At 41.9% G+C, this 14155-nt stretch overlaps 2 protein-coding genes across 3 annotated transcripts in view; one reads left to right on the top strand and one right to left on the bottom strand.

The window, feature by feature from the left end:
- TMEM62 (transmembrane protein 62) overlaps positions 1–1283 on the bottom strand; it is a 74743-nt gene extending 73460 nt beyond the window's left edge. The window contains exon 1 of the mRNA XM_060262301.1: positions 905–1283. Within this exon, the coding sequence (XP_060118284.1) occupies positions 905–1093 (189 nt within the window). The 5' untranslated portion in view covers positions 1094–1283. The remainder of the gene's footprint in view (positions 1–904) is intronic.
- A 736-nt stretch (positions 1284–2019) lies between these two features.
- UBR1 (ubiquitin protein ligase E3 component n-recognin 1) overlaps positions 2020–14155 on the top strand; it is a 160371-nt gene continuing 148235 nt past the window's right edge. The window contains exon 1 of one of the 2 annotated variants that reach the window (XM_060261180.1): positions 2020–2279. In XM_060261180.1, the coding sequence (XP_060117163.1) occupies positions 2199–2279 (81 nt within the window). In that variant the 5' untranslated portion in view covers positions 2020–2198. The remainder of the gene's footprint in view (positions 2280–14155) is intronic. The other variant, XM_060261179.1, reaches the window with a different exon arrangement.

Here is a 14155-nt window from a genome sequence, read left to right as displayed (position 1 = left end):
AACAGCAGAACAACAACACACTACAATAAATAAAATCTAATGTGTTTCCAAAAGTTTTACATCAGTCCTACACAAATATAGGGTTAAACAGTATAATATTTTTCAAACGTCGTACACCTGTCCTATATAATTGTACATAATCTTCTTGAGAATAAATCCTTAATAACAAAGAATTATCTGAAAAAAATATAGCATGGTTCAGCTATATTTAGCAATCAAAGTAAATTCATAAAGGCTCCAGCAATGCAACAGGTAACCGTGGATGTCCTCCTGTTTCAGCATCCTCTTTTTCAAGAATTGCAGTAATCTTTCAAACCAATATTTTACAAAAAGCTTCACAGGAAACTATGTCTCTTTCAGACATAGATGCACCCCTCTCTGTAGATTCTTAGCTTGGGTTTGGAGTTCTTACTATTATTTCACACACAAAAAAAACTTCACAAGAACCATTAAGGAGCCCCTTTCTAATAAAAAAAAACACCCTTCTCCTTTCTGTTGATTTTTAACGTTATAGTAGAGTTTTAATAGGGTTTTGGTGGACATATGCAAAACTTTTGGAAATACATTAGATTTTATTTATCGCGTTGTCCTTCCATAGTAATTGTCACTATAAATCGGCTGTGACTTGACAGCAGGAAAAAAGAGAGAAATACTCTATTCCCACCAGACCTCATTAGATTGACATTTACATATCCCTTTAATTTTGAGAAACAGAAAACTGAACAGTTAAAAATTCATTTGTAATTATTACATGCTATCAACAATACGAATTTATACTGACACGCCTTCTCAAGGATCACGATGGTCACGTTAATTTAGCCCAAAGTAAATTTTGCCCCCTCTGTCACATGGATTCTGGATTTCCACTTGGAATTCGCCTGAGTGTCACACAAACTGGACTCACCTGAACTAGCCAGAAGAGATTGTTTGCCTCAGCGCCTGGCACCGGCTCGAGGGCAAAGGTGCGGGCTTGGAGAAGCTTTTGCGGGGGTCCCGAGGCCGAGGGGCTGTACCAGTCCAGTAGCAGCGCGACCAGAGCGGCCGCGACCAGCCCAGCCGCCACCTTCAGCATTCTCGCCGGGCTGGGAAGCATCCACCCGCCTTCGGGAACTAACTGTCACCGCCTCTGCCAACCTTCGCTAACTTCGATATTTGCTTCCGCGTGTAAACCAGAAGGCGGACCGCTACACTGCCATGAGAATCCATCGAGCTTTCTGTTTCCCATCTCTATGTCTTCCCGGAGGACCAACTTGCCTTTTAGAGCAGGTAGTCCAGTAGGCGGCGATCGTAGAGCTCTGCGACGTCGCTAAAGTAACAGCTGCGCGCCCCCGCCCCCTCGCGGACTCCCGACTCTCATTGTGCTTGCTCTGCAGCATTAGTTTCCATAAAGCGGGAGTCGGGAGGCCCTTTAGAAGCTACGAAAATTAATCTCCAACAGGTATAATAATAGGCTAGGGTGGTTCCTGTGACCATGATCCAGACACCCACTGTAGTTGTGTACAGCATTACATTGGGTTTTTTCCTTAGGGATAAGGAAGAAAATCTATAGCAACTAAATAAAGAATTATGCAATTTTAATGTGTTTATGGGTTGCACGGATAGTGGTACTTTGTGGCTTTGCCACCTTCCTTCTTGTCGTTGGAAGAGCCAGTGTAGGTTTTCTAATGACTGTTCCAGAATGGGGGACTTCAGCTTTAGTACGGGAGATGAAAACAGGAAGCATCATAACTGAGGGGGAAGCAAGATCCAAGTGGGCAGAAGTGAAAGTTGGCACCAAGATCAAGGCTGTTCCACCCGCCCTTGCAAGAAAGGATAGGTGAACCTAGCATTCAGGCTAGCTGACTTCTCTGCCTTATCAGTTAAGATCCGGGACCAGCAATCCTCGTAGTCAGAACAAAAGAAAGCTACAATGTTGTATAAACTACTTGTACCTGTTCACACACTAGGCAATATTTGAGCTAAGCTTATGTTGCCAGCCATCAAAGTACCAATAGCAGAGCAAGCTTCAGCAAATGTTATCTGAGCATGCGCAACTCATACGCGCCTGCTCAGTTTTAAGCAGGGACCAGCGTCGCCGAGGTTCTGGCACAAAGCTCTGGGTCAAGTTTTCCGAATCCAGCTCTCCCCTCCTGCCCCTGCAGCTGGTTTCCGGTCGGGCTGTGGTGGGGCCCAGCTCGAAGACTGTCAGGTTTCCTAAGATGGCGGACGGAGGCGATGGAACCGGAGAGGTGACTGGTGCTGGCGGCGCTGCCCCCATGAAGCCCCCGGACTTTGCTAGGGTGAGATTCCGCGCCCGCCGTGTGGTCTGCCCTTCCTGGGCTGAGAGAACCATTCGGGTTCAAGTCGTATGCTGGATGGGGAGCCTCACATATCTCTCATATAGGCGCACATCCTAAAAGTCTGCTATAATACAGAAGAAGTCTGTACATCAAGCAGTATTAGTGTCTTACAGCTCATACAATAGAACTGACCGCCTGGAAAGGGGATATTTTCTTAAAGTGTTTGGTGTTTCTGGCTTCTTATATTTATAAAATGTGCATTGTACTGCAAAAGCTTAATTTTTGCTGCTACGTCAAAGGGGGAGTGCACACCTGCATGATAAACAACACAACATGCAGTGCTGTCAAACCACCCTCTTTAAAAGAACTGGCAACATTTGGGACTTTGGGAAGAGAGGTTGCTTCTTGATTGTGTGGGGGCTAGAAGAAGGGAATTTGGAACCACTCTGTGAAAATAAGCATTTTTCTGTAGCAAAGTAAATAATATTTTGAGTATACAACCTAAATCTGAAACAGCTTGGAAAAGAGCTTTCTGCTTGAAGGAAGGACTCTTCTTGCACAGGTGGAACAAGAAGTTCAGGGTATTTACTGACACTATCAATTAAGAGAAGCATTTAGGGCAACATACTGAAGATCATTATTGCAAAGATGAGAAAAACTTTGAGCTCAAAGAGTACATTGCACCTTTTGCTCTCCTTCCTTTTTTGACAGAGGGGTCATTTTGTAGAAAAAAGGTGCTAGAGCTCATTAGCACAACTAATTTTTCATATGCCACACACCCCTGACATCATCAGAAGGTGTACTAAATTACTTCTGTGCAGCATCTACCTTAAAATGCTTCTTGAATTGTACACTGTCACACTAAAACTTTACTCCCATCATACTTTTAAATTACTTTCTCCTATGTGGCCACAGTGGCTTAATGAAGATTTCCATCTGTCTGCTGTATATATTTTGGTTATTTTCCCATTTTTTGTGGGGAAAATATTAGAAAGTTTGTCAGATCTTCCAAGTTCAGCAAAATTCTCATGGGGTTGAACAACGGAGCCAGAAGCAAGTATTGGGGTGGGGTGGGGGTAAGTAAGAAAGAGCACAATAAAATTTAGAGGTTCCAGAGCTCCGCTCCTGTGAGCTTCTGCCCAAAATGAGGCCATAGAGCTCTGTGGACTGATTGTTAGACCACAATCCTAGATGCTCCTTGCTAGTGAGTGAGCTCTGGTATAGGTTCTTCAGTATTGAAATCCATGCTGAAATGTGTTATGAGACCAAAGAATCTTACTCCAGTTCCTCCATCAAATTCTTGGGAAGCTAATTACGTTTGGCAAAATTTGATGTTTAATGCTTTCTCAAAAAGGTAAACACTTTTAATATGTGAATAAACAAATGGCAAAGACCACATATTGGGATGCATGGCCAGTTATTACTGATCATATTCTTTCCACTGTCATTTGGAATTGAGATTATGATTATGATAGTCCGAAAACAGCAACACAGATTTAACTCCTGACCATCAGTGGGCAAAATGCAAAAATACACCATGTGATATAATTATTTCCTGTTTACACAGAAATCTCATTAGTTCAGTTATTCTTAGGTAATTCTATAAGGCCTTAAACTGACTGCAAATGGCTTTCAGTTTCTAGTTATATTTAATAAACCAACAGTGCAATCCTAAAGAGAGGTACTCCAGTCTAAGCCCACTGAAATTTCTCTAGAGGTCTAGGTAGTTTGTTTCTTGAGCTGGCTTGCCAGACTGCATCAACAGCTACATTTAGAAAATATGATGGATGGTGACTAAGATTTTTTTCAGGATTGGTAATAAAGTATTTTGAAAAAAATCATATAGGTTGTGAAGAGTCTGAATATTGCTGCTTGGATGATATTTTTGATAGCGGACATATGTGATGCACACACGTATAAATCACTGTTTCTCGTTCTTAAAATATATGTGAGCAGTAAATGGAAAGCAATAGAAAATGTGCTTGGATGTGTTTTAAAGGGAAAGATTATAATGTATGTATGCATGCTTCATAACAGCATATTATGCATGTTTGCACTGTAGTACTGGCACTTAAGTACCTATCATCATATAAGCAGTATCCCTTAGATGTCAAGGCAGGAAAGGAAGGAAACATTGGGAAGGCAGCCCATATGAGGAAAGGCTCTATGAACTGCAGTAGAAGACATTCAAGAATCTCTGATAACTTCTAAGTATTTTAATACAGATCTGAAGATGATAACAGAGGTAATACAGCATTGTTTCAGAGTTTATTTAAAGTTTATTAAAAATTTCCAGCAAAAAATATAGCTAGTGGTTCATTAAGCTTCTAACATTCAAGGTATTACAAATGATAACTCACTTTAGCTAATTTCCTTGCTGCATTAGAATTTTGTCCTTTTTCCTATTTGAAACAATGCAGCATTTCTGATAATTTTGTGAGGATGGAAGGATTTTCATCACATGGCTTTATGGGGTAAAACAATTGTATCTATAGGTTAAACATTTTAAAATGTCTTCTTAAAAATGATATCTTCAGTGTATGTCATAATTTTAGGAACATGTGTAACTTAAAGTGATAAGATATCACTAAACTCTGACATCTTAAGTTATTTTTTGTGTAACTTGAAAGAACCAGAGGTCATTCCAGTCATCACTATGTGATAACATTTTCTCTAAGAAGAAAAATGCAGACCAGCTGGAGGAATGTGCAGTCCTGGTAAAAGCTTGTTGTTTAGAACTGGCCAAAGAAAAATACTCTCAAGGCTTATAGAAAGTCCTATAGGACAGGAAACATATACAAGCCCTCCTTTTGTAGTTGTAGGTCAAGTGCTGTAGTCAATGTGTTGTTTCTAACAGTGGTCAGTCAAATACCTCTCGTAGACCAACAAATGGAAAACAACAACATTTCTACAAGCATCTCTGGTATTCAGAGTTATCCTACCTTGAAACATAAAAGTTGAGTTTAATCATCGTAGCTGATAGACCTAGCCTTCCTAAATTTTTCTGAATTTCCCCCAAAGCGAGCTAAGCTAGTGGTTGCAAGTACATCTCAAGGTGAAGAATTTCATAAGTTTATTTAGAAAATTTCTGTGCTGCCAGAGAAATTGCTCAAGGTAGTTTATAAACAATAACAAAATAGGACCTCATAGAACTTTGAACTATTATTAAACTATTTAAAACATTGAGTAGCATTCATTAATTCATTTAATTATATGTTGCATGTCTATTTTAAGTGTGTTAATGACCAGCCTCTTCAGTCCCTTTATGGGGAGAAATGGTGGCTCAGTGGTAAAGCATCTGCTTGGTAGCAGAAGGTCCCAGGTTCAATCCCCGGCATCTCCAACTAAAAAGGGTCCAGACAGGTAGGCATGAAAAACCACAGCTTGAGACCCTGGAGAGCCGCTGCCAGTCTGAGTAGACAATACTGGCTTTGATGGACCGAGGGTCTGATTCAGTATAAGGCAGCTCCATATTTTCATATGTTCAGGAGCTCTTTGTATTAAAATGAAGAAAATATATCTCTATTTGCTGTCTCCTGTTCATAACTTTCTAAACCTTTATCATTACTGTGCCTCATCTCCCCCTCCCCAAATCAGAGTTCCAACCTCTTCAGCATTTTCTTATAGGAAAGGCTTCACACAGACATCTGTTTGATTCCAATATTCACCATTGTATTTATTATAACTTGTCTTTGGAGATGTAGTTTTAAGTGATATTTTTGGAGTATTTGTAGAACAGAAATTTCGGATTATGTTAGATTATTTGTACTTCAGTACCAAAGGATGTTTCTTGTAAGTGAGAATTCTGTTGATGTTGCTTGGTGTCTGGCTTGGTGTCAGGGGGTGTGGTCTAATGTGCAAATGAGTTCCTGTTGGGCTTTTTCTACATAAAAGCCCTGTGTGAAACAATGGTGATGTCAGTGGGTGTGGCCTAATATGCAGATGAGTTCCTGCTGGGCTTTTTCTACCAAAAAAGTCCTGTGGAAGAGTATAGTTTGCCAAACATAAAACTAGGTTTTGTGAAGGTGATCTTGACATCAAAGTTCAGCTGGATCAGACCAGTAGTCTGTCTGATCCAGCATCTCACATAAAGGCCAACAATTCCTCTAGAGGTCCAACAACAGGGCATGGAGACTAAGGTCTTCCCCTGATGTTGCCTCCTGGCACTTCTAATCAGACATTTACTGCCTCTAAATGTGGAGGTTCCTTTTAGTCACCATGGCTAGTAGCCACAGGTAAATCTATCCATCATGAATTTGTCTAATATTTTAAAGGTATCTATGCTTGTCATCACTACATCCTCTGGCAGAGAATTCTACATTTTAGTCAGTCATTGGCCGTTTTCCCACTAGCGTTTGCTCCGGCGTAGCGCCCCATTTACCTCCGGATCTTCTCTTGGATTTCGCACATGTTGCTCCGGCGCTGCGCTTTGCTCCGGCGCTTCAGGGATTTTACGCCGGAGTATGTTTTTCAGCAAGTTGCCGGAGTTTCCGAAAACCTCCGGATCCACTCCGGATCCACTCAGCGGAGTTTCCTGTGCGAAATCCATCCACGCCGGATCGACTGCTTTGGGGGCGTCACCCTCTCCCTTTCCGTCCTCCCACCCCATCCACCCGCTTGGCCAATCATCAGCATTTCGCGGCGCTTCCCCAAAGTGCCGGCACGGCCATTTTTTTTTTTTAAACTTCACAGTTTTGCGTAATAGCGATATTTCGAAATTAACAAATAGAAAAAAAAAAAACCCTCCTGGAATAGCCTCAATTGGCACTTCAATTGGTTTCGTTAGAATTTTTTTTTATTATTGACTTTAGTTGCGTTATTCCGCTGTTGCGTTATCTCGATAATGCGAAAACGACCATTGCTGGGGGGGGGGGGAATGTAGTGCCGGTGCGGGCCACAGCGTCCATGTGTGTGTGTTTTAAGAAGGGAATGCCTCCCTCAGCTGTGCCACCAGGATTTCTGGACCTGCACAAAATCGCCATGTATAAAATGGGAAGTTGGAGTCCTGCATTCTTCTCCCTGGCTACATTCCGCTCGGTTAGAAAGTAGACGCGACCGAGCTCCTCACACGCGCCACAGAAGGGGAAGGAGAGAATGGAGCGGGGGGGGGGAGCTCTGGCAGCAGGAATCAGTCAGGTCCCCGTTGCAAGCGCCAGCCGGGGAGGGGAAAGAGAGCGGAGGAAATTTGGGGGGGGGGGGGATCTAGTGCTTCAGAATTTGGGGGGGGGAATCTAGTGCTAGGATTCTCCACTGTGAATGCTTCCGTTAATACATAAAGGGCTGTGGAGGATTCTACAGCTGCAGCCAATCCATAAGCAGCAGCAGCACACGTGATGCGGTTTGTCCAAGAAATGAAGGGGAGGCAGCAGCTCGATGTTACGTTAGTACGTTAGTACGTCATTACGCGACCAGACTTGCGCTTAAAAAAAAAATGATTGACAGGGCATCGGACTCAAGCCGATGCCAGTGGGAAAACGATTTGAGCCGGGGCTTCAGGGAAGGCGACGCCGCAAAGAGTCACTAGTGGGAAAACGAGAAAAATGCTCTGGACATAATTGCGCCGCGGAAAAAGGGGAGCAAACGCTAAGTGCGAAAACGGCCATTGTGTAAAGAAGTATTTCCTTTTTGAATCTACTGCTCATTGAGTTCTAATATTTTGGGAGATGATTTTTTGGTGAAAAAGTAGCATAACATGATTGAGATCAGTGCATTTTTGTTAGTATTGTCACTAATATTTATATTTCATTGTTAACTAAATAATTAAATAATGTAATTTAATAATTTCTTAATCACTGTATCTAGTAGTAAGCTGCCTGGCTGTAGATAACAAAAGCTGAACAACAAGGCCACCCACTGATTTGGGTGATAGAATTTTTTTTTGTCAGTTAACAAAAATAGTTAAAAGCTCAGTGACAAAGGCACAGTCTATTCCAGATAGCAGAATGGTGAGGATAGTCAGGTTCATGGAAAAGGGGTAGATGTAAATCTTCTGAAGCCCCTGTATAATTCAGATTTTGGGGGATTTGCTGAAATTTCCAGATTGTCCCCACCACAACTCCTCATGAGCCCCCAGCTTGCATCAATTAGTTTTTAACAAAAGGGAATATAGGATAGAGGTTACTCCTGTTATTGAAGAATGTGCTGAGAAGAATTTGGGAGGTCATATGCCTTTTTAAGAAGAAGAAGAATTACAGATTTATACACCGCCCTTCTCTCTGAATCAGAGACTCAGAGCGACTTACAATCTCCTATATCTTCTCCCCCCACAACAGACACCCTGTGAGGTGGGTGGGGCTGAGAGGACTCTCACAGCAGCTGCCCTTTCAAGGACAACCTCTGCCAGAGCTATGGCTAACCCAAGGCCATTCCAGCAGGTGCAAGTGGAGGAGTGGGGAATCAAACCTGGTTCTCCCAGATAAGAGTCCACACACTTAACCACTACACCAAACTGGCTCTCAAATGTGGTATCACACTCAAGAAGCACACCATGATGTATGCTAGTCACTTTATGGAGTGCTTAAAACTTTTTCCTCTTAAGAGGAAGGTTCATAGAAAATCCTGACAAGCCATGTTCAAGAATACCTAAGATTTTGTTTTGCTGCCCATGCAGTCCACAATAGAGGACTCCTGTAACCATAGTGATTGATGAATAGAAGCTTTTCTGCTAATAATTAAACTTGGTGGTGGAAAGTGCCTTCAAGTCACAGCTGAGTTATGGCGACCCCATAGGGTTTTCAGGGCAAGAGACATTCAGAAGTGGTTTGCCATTACCTGTCTCCACATCATAACCCTGATACTGCTTGGAGGTTTCCCTTCCAGATACTTTACTTTACTTTACTTTATTCGATATATAAGCAGGCCAGCCCTTCTTAGTTTCCATGATCTGATGAGATGGGGCTAGCCTGGGCTATCCAGGTCAGAGCACAATAATTTAACTCAGTGACTGACAAATTAGGTTGAATTTCATCATTAGCTTGTAGCTTTCTCTGTATTATCAAATATTTTGCATTGCTCTCATCTGCACTATCATTAATGGTTTGTCTGTGATGATCTTTCTCTGATGCTCTGTAGTTGGAGAACACATTGTATTGTTTTACATAATCTTTGTCATAATGTTTACCAGATTAAACATAGACTCTTGAATTTACTGCTTCCTTGCTTTGGCGAGTCTATAAAAGAATTTAGGAACCAATGATAAACTATTCCATGGTGGATTTTTAGAACTTTTGAAGGGCATATGGATATATGTCAGTACCATATGCATCTTATAATATGCATAGCTGGGATAGTGTTCAACTTAACTTGTATTGACATCACTGTAATAGTAACCTGTGTTTTGCAAGTCGGGTGTTGTCCCACTTTCTGTACTGCATGTCAACTGCAAATCTTAAACTATAGTTGTGTTCATTGATTATGTTAATGAGATCGACAGAAACGCTTTTAAAGTGCTCTATGAATAAGTTGCATTGATCTTTGTCTTCCGTCTCTTTGTTATGCAATAATATGGTATCACATTGGTACATTTCCATACATCAGGAATGCTGGCTATTGCTGATGTGGTAGTGCAGTCTGAAGTTACTACACAATAGTAACACCCTGTAAATGATTCACAGTCTTCTCTAACATTAGATTGTAATTAGATCCAAGTGGGCAGCCATGTTGATCTGAAGCAGTAGAACAAAGGAGGAGTCAAGTTGCATCTTTAAGACCAACATTCAGAATGTTTTATTCTGAATGTAAGCTTTTCATGTGCAGGCATACTTCTTCAGACCAAGGGATAAGGTACAGTCTGAAGAAGTATGCCTTCATATGAAAGCTTACGTTCTGAAAAAAACTTTGTTGGTCTTAAAGGTGAAACTTGACTCTTACTTTGTTCTACCATTAGATTGTAATGTTCCCTTTGTGTAACAGTGATGCAATATTCCGTGAACCATTTCACAGGAAAATGTTTAAGTCTGGCTGAGATCTGCAACTTTGGTGAACACTGTGTTGTCTTTGCGGGCCTTTATGTGTCAGAGGAAACTGTCACTCTTTTTAATGTTGTCGGGTTCTTGTGTGTCCCTCTTCATCCTCCTCACCATTGGGAGAATATTGCCCCTGCTTCAGATAATATTTGGGTGTGAGATCTCTGTTCTCCCATTCCATCCCTGTAAAAAATTGTAAAGATGGGTACCTTACAGGTAGAAATTTTCCCATTTCCAAACTATTGTATATCTAATATTTTAAATATTAACACTCCACAGGTATTCCCAGTTCCGTTTGTTTTTTCTGTGGTTTGTGACAAAATACCATTGTATTTGGGGGGAAAAGCTTTGTAGAATTCGATATATCATATATTGGTTTATGTCTGCTTGAAGCTATTTATTCTCATGTTTAAGCAGACTCGCTTCCTTCTGTGTATTTCCCTGCTTTTCCATCAAAGCAACCAGTTTGACCAGGGATCCTGGAGGGTTCCCCCCCCTCCATCTTCTGGGTATGAAGCGGAGTAACTGGGTGTGGGGGGAGGTATTTACGAATTTCCTACATTGTGCATGGGGTTGGATTACATGACCCAGGAGGTCCCTTCCCATTCTATTGATTCTATGAACTTGGAGCAATTGTGGTATGTTATCGTATTAAATTTAGTTGGACTGTCTATTATATATTCATTTTAATGTGTAAATGTAAGCATCCTCTTGACCAGGGGTGTCAAACGTGCGACCTGAGGGCTGGATCAGGACCTCAGAGTGCTCCTGTCATGCCCATGAGCTACTCACTGTCATCTCCTTCCTTCTCTCTCTCTTGCTTCCTTCTGCATCACAGCTTGCTTTGCCAGTCTTGCTCAATCACACAGGAGCTTCAGAGCAAAGCCTGTATTTTCTCCATTAGCTGACCAGCACACAAAGCAACTTATGTACAAAAGCTTGCAATGCACAGCCATTTCACGTTTTCCCCTTGGTCTTATGCTCAAAGCATTGACCATGAGATTTCTGTAATGAGTGTCAATAGATCGTAAGTAGGTTTGTAACTTATAGATACACACCTGAACAACACCTGAACAGCCTACTCAAGATAGTTACAGCACTGGCATTGTCTCCAGATGTTGATGCAATAATTCAGAGCAAGAGATGTCAGCAGGGCTGGCCCTTCCACTAAGCAAACTAGGCAGTTTCCTGGGGCACTGGCAGACTGGGGGCACAGAATTGGGAGCTCCCCACATAACTTGGTGAGGCAGCTACCCATTGGCTGCCTCTCCAAGTCCCGCACAGGGGCTTTCTCCTTGTCTTTGCTCCCCTGAGGTGCAAAAGCAGGCAGATGATCTCCCCCACCCATACCTCTCAGGAGACCCCTAGGATCCTGCTGCAGCAGTGGCCCGATCCCTCCATTCTATCCTATGGGCCCATAGGAAAGAATGGAGGGATCAGGCAGCCACTGCTGTGCAACTCTAGAGAAGGGGATTTAAACTTTAAACCCCCTTTTGGGTGTGGTGCAAAGGGGCATGCAAAGTTAGTTTTGCCTAGGGTGCAGAATGCCCTAGGGCCGTCCCTGGGTGACAGTTATCAGATACTATTAGATAAAGAAAATATTGCAAGAGTGCTAATCTTTTCAGCATGTTTTAAGTTCTTTTAAAAAAAATCTTTAATTGCGTTTGTATCCTTTATAAAGTTTACATATCTTCTACCTGGCATTACATTTTATGACACATATGGAGCAGCTCAACAGGGTCTCATTTATGTCAGATCCTGCCCTCTTAACAAATGAGTTCAACACCCCTGCTCTTGACTCTCCAGTTGACTTTTTAAATTAATTGTTATTTTATCTGAGTGTTCAGTTTTGCAGGTGCTTTTGTGCTGAAATTTTAAATGAATCTCCTTTCTTCCTTTTATCTTTCTTCATTGTTTAGCTCTCATACCCATACAAAGTAATGGGGAATACTATAGAATGAATTATCTTGACCTTGGTCAAAGAATCTTTTCTGGTTTCATCATGGCTGCCCTTCCCAGTCTTAGTCCCTTCCTAATTTATTGGTTGCAGTCTCCTTTTTGGTTGAAGAGGAAGCCAAAGAATAACATTTTTTGAACAATTTCTATTCCTTCATCGTCGACATTGTATAATTCCTCAGTAGTCGTTAGTTTTATCGCCTTGATGTTCAGCTGTAATCCTACTTTGGCACTTTCTGCTTTAACTTTCATCAGTAGTCGTTTCGCATCTTCAGTGTTTTCTGCCAGTAATGCAATACCATTTGTGCATCTTATTCAGGGGCCATGCGGCCCAGGGGCTGAATCAGGCCTCCAGAGAGTTCCTATCCCAGCAATTGGCTGCCATTTGTTTCTTTCTCTCTCTCTCCTTTGCCCAGTTACTGGATCCCATGGGAGAGATTCAAAGAAAGCACCTTTAAGACCAACGAGTGCTAATGTTTTAAGCATGTTTTATTTTAAGCTTTTAAAAAATCTTTGTTTATCTGTGTCCTCTATAAAGTTTATATCTTTGCTACCTGGCATTACATTTTATGACGTACATGGCCCAGCCCAACAAGATCTCATTATGTCAGATCTTAGATTGTTAATATTCCTTCCACCAATTTTCACTTCACGTCCATCTAAACCTAATCATGCTTTCCTTATAATATGTTCTGCATAGAGGCTGAATAGATAAGGAGGTAAAATACATCCTTATTTGACACCTTTCCTAATTGGAAACCATTCTTTTTTCTCCATACTCCTAACAGTAGCTTCTTGCCTGGAGTACAAGTTGTGAATCAAAACAATCAGATGTTGTAGCACACCCATCTCTTTTAAAACCAATTACAGCTTCCCACAATCTACACCAGGCTCATAGTCAGGAATTTTTTTCTCCTTTTTTATGTGTGTGTGGGGGGGGACCTGGGTGCCCTGGGGTGCACTAGTTAAATCAATTTAGCTAATTAAACTGGAGAGCCAGTTTGGTGTAGTGGTTAAGTGCGTGGACTCTTATCTGGGAGAACCGGGCTTGATTCCCCACTTCTCCACTTGCACCTGCTGGAATGGCCTTGGGTTAGCCATAACTCTGGCAGAGGTTGTCCTTGAAAGGGCAGCTGCTGTGAGAGTCCTCTCAGCCCCACCCACCTCACAGGGTGTCTGTTGTGGGGGGAGAAGATATAGAAGATTGTAAGTCACTCTGAGTCCCTGATTCAGAGAGAAGGGCAGGGTATAAATCTGTAATTCTGCAATTCTTCTTAAATTACATTAATTTGCCTGAGGTTCGGGGGCATTGCTAGCATTGCTACCTGGGTCATATGAGTTGTGGCAAAATGGTGGGAGGCCAATTAGTTTTTATTTCTTATTTCAGTTTTTTAAAAAATTGACTCTGTTGGACTTCACATTTCTTGCTGTCCTCTGTCATTTCACCTAGCATGCCTTTCTTTTGACCTTCCACTTCTCCTGAGTACACATCATCTTACCTCACTTAGGAAGCTCTATCTCAGGGGTCCCCAACCTGCAACCTATGGGCCACATGCAACTCCTGAGTTCTTTCTGTGCATCCCTCCAACCTGCTTGTATGCTACTATTGTCCTCAAGGCAGGCTCACTCCTTTCTTTTTCCAGAAACACCATCTACTGCAGTTCTTGTGTCCCTTTCTTGAAAAGACCACAATACCAACATTGTTTCTTCTGGTTTCTCCATGGTTCCTTCTGTCAGCCCCCTTCTTGGTCTTATCCTCCATGCTAGCATTTTGGCCATTCTGGGTCATTTGCTAGTCAGCAAAGCTCAGATACCTATACCATTCAGTTTTTTCAGTGTCCCTCTCCTTGCAATACCATGCTGAAGGCTATATATGTGTATAAGGAAGGTAAAGCAGCATTGTAAATGGGTAGAGGAGATGCCTGACCTGCTTTGGCAAAAAAAGCAGGACGACAG

The sequence above is a fragment of the Heteronotia binoei genome, chromosome 21, assembly GCF_032191835.1.
Source record: "Heteronotia binoei isolate CCM8104 ecotype False Entrance Well chromosome 21, APGP_CSIRO_Hbin_v1, whole genome shotgun sequence".
Taxonomy (NCBI): domain Eukaryota; kingdom Metazoa; phylum Chordata; class Lepidosauria; order Squamata; family Gekkonidae; genus Heteronotia; species Heteronotia binoei.
The sequence above is the reverse complement of the archived record's forward strand: the minus strand, read 5'-3'. Positions and strand labels throughout refer to the sequence as shown.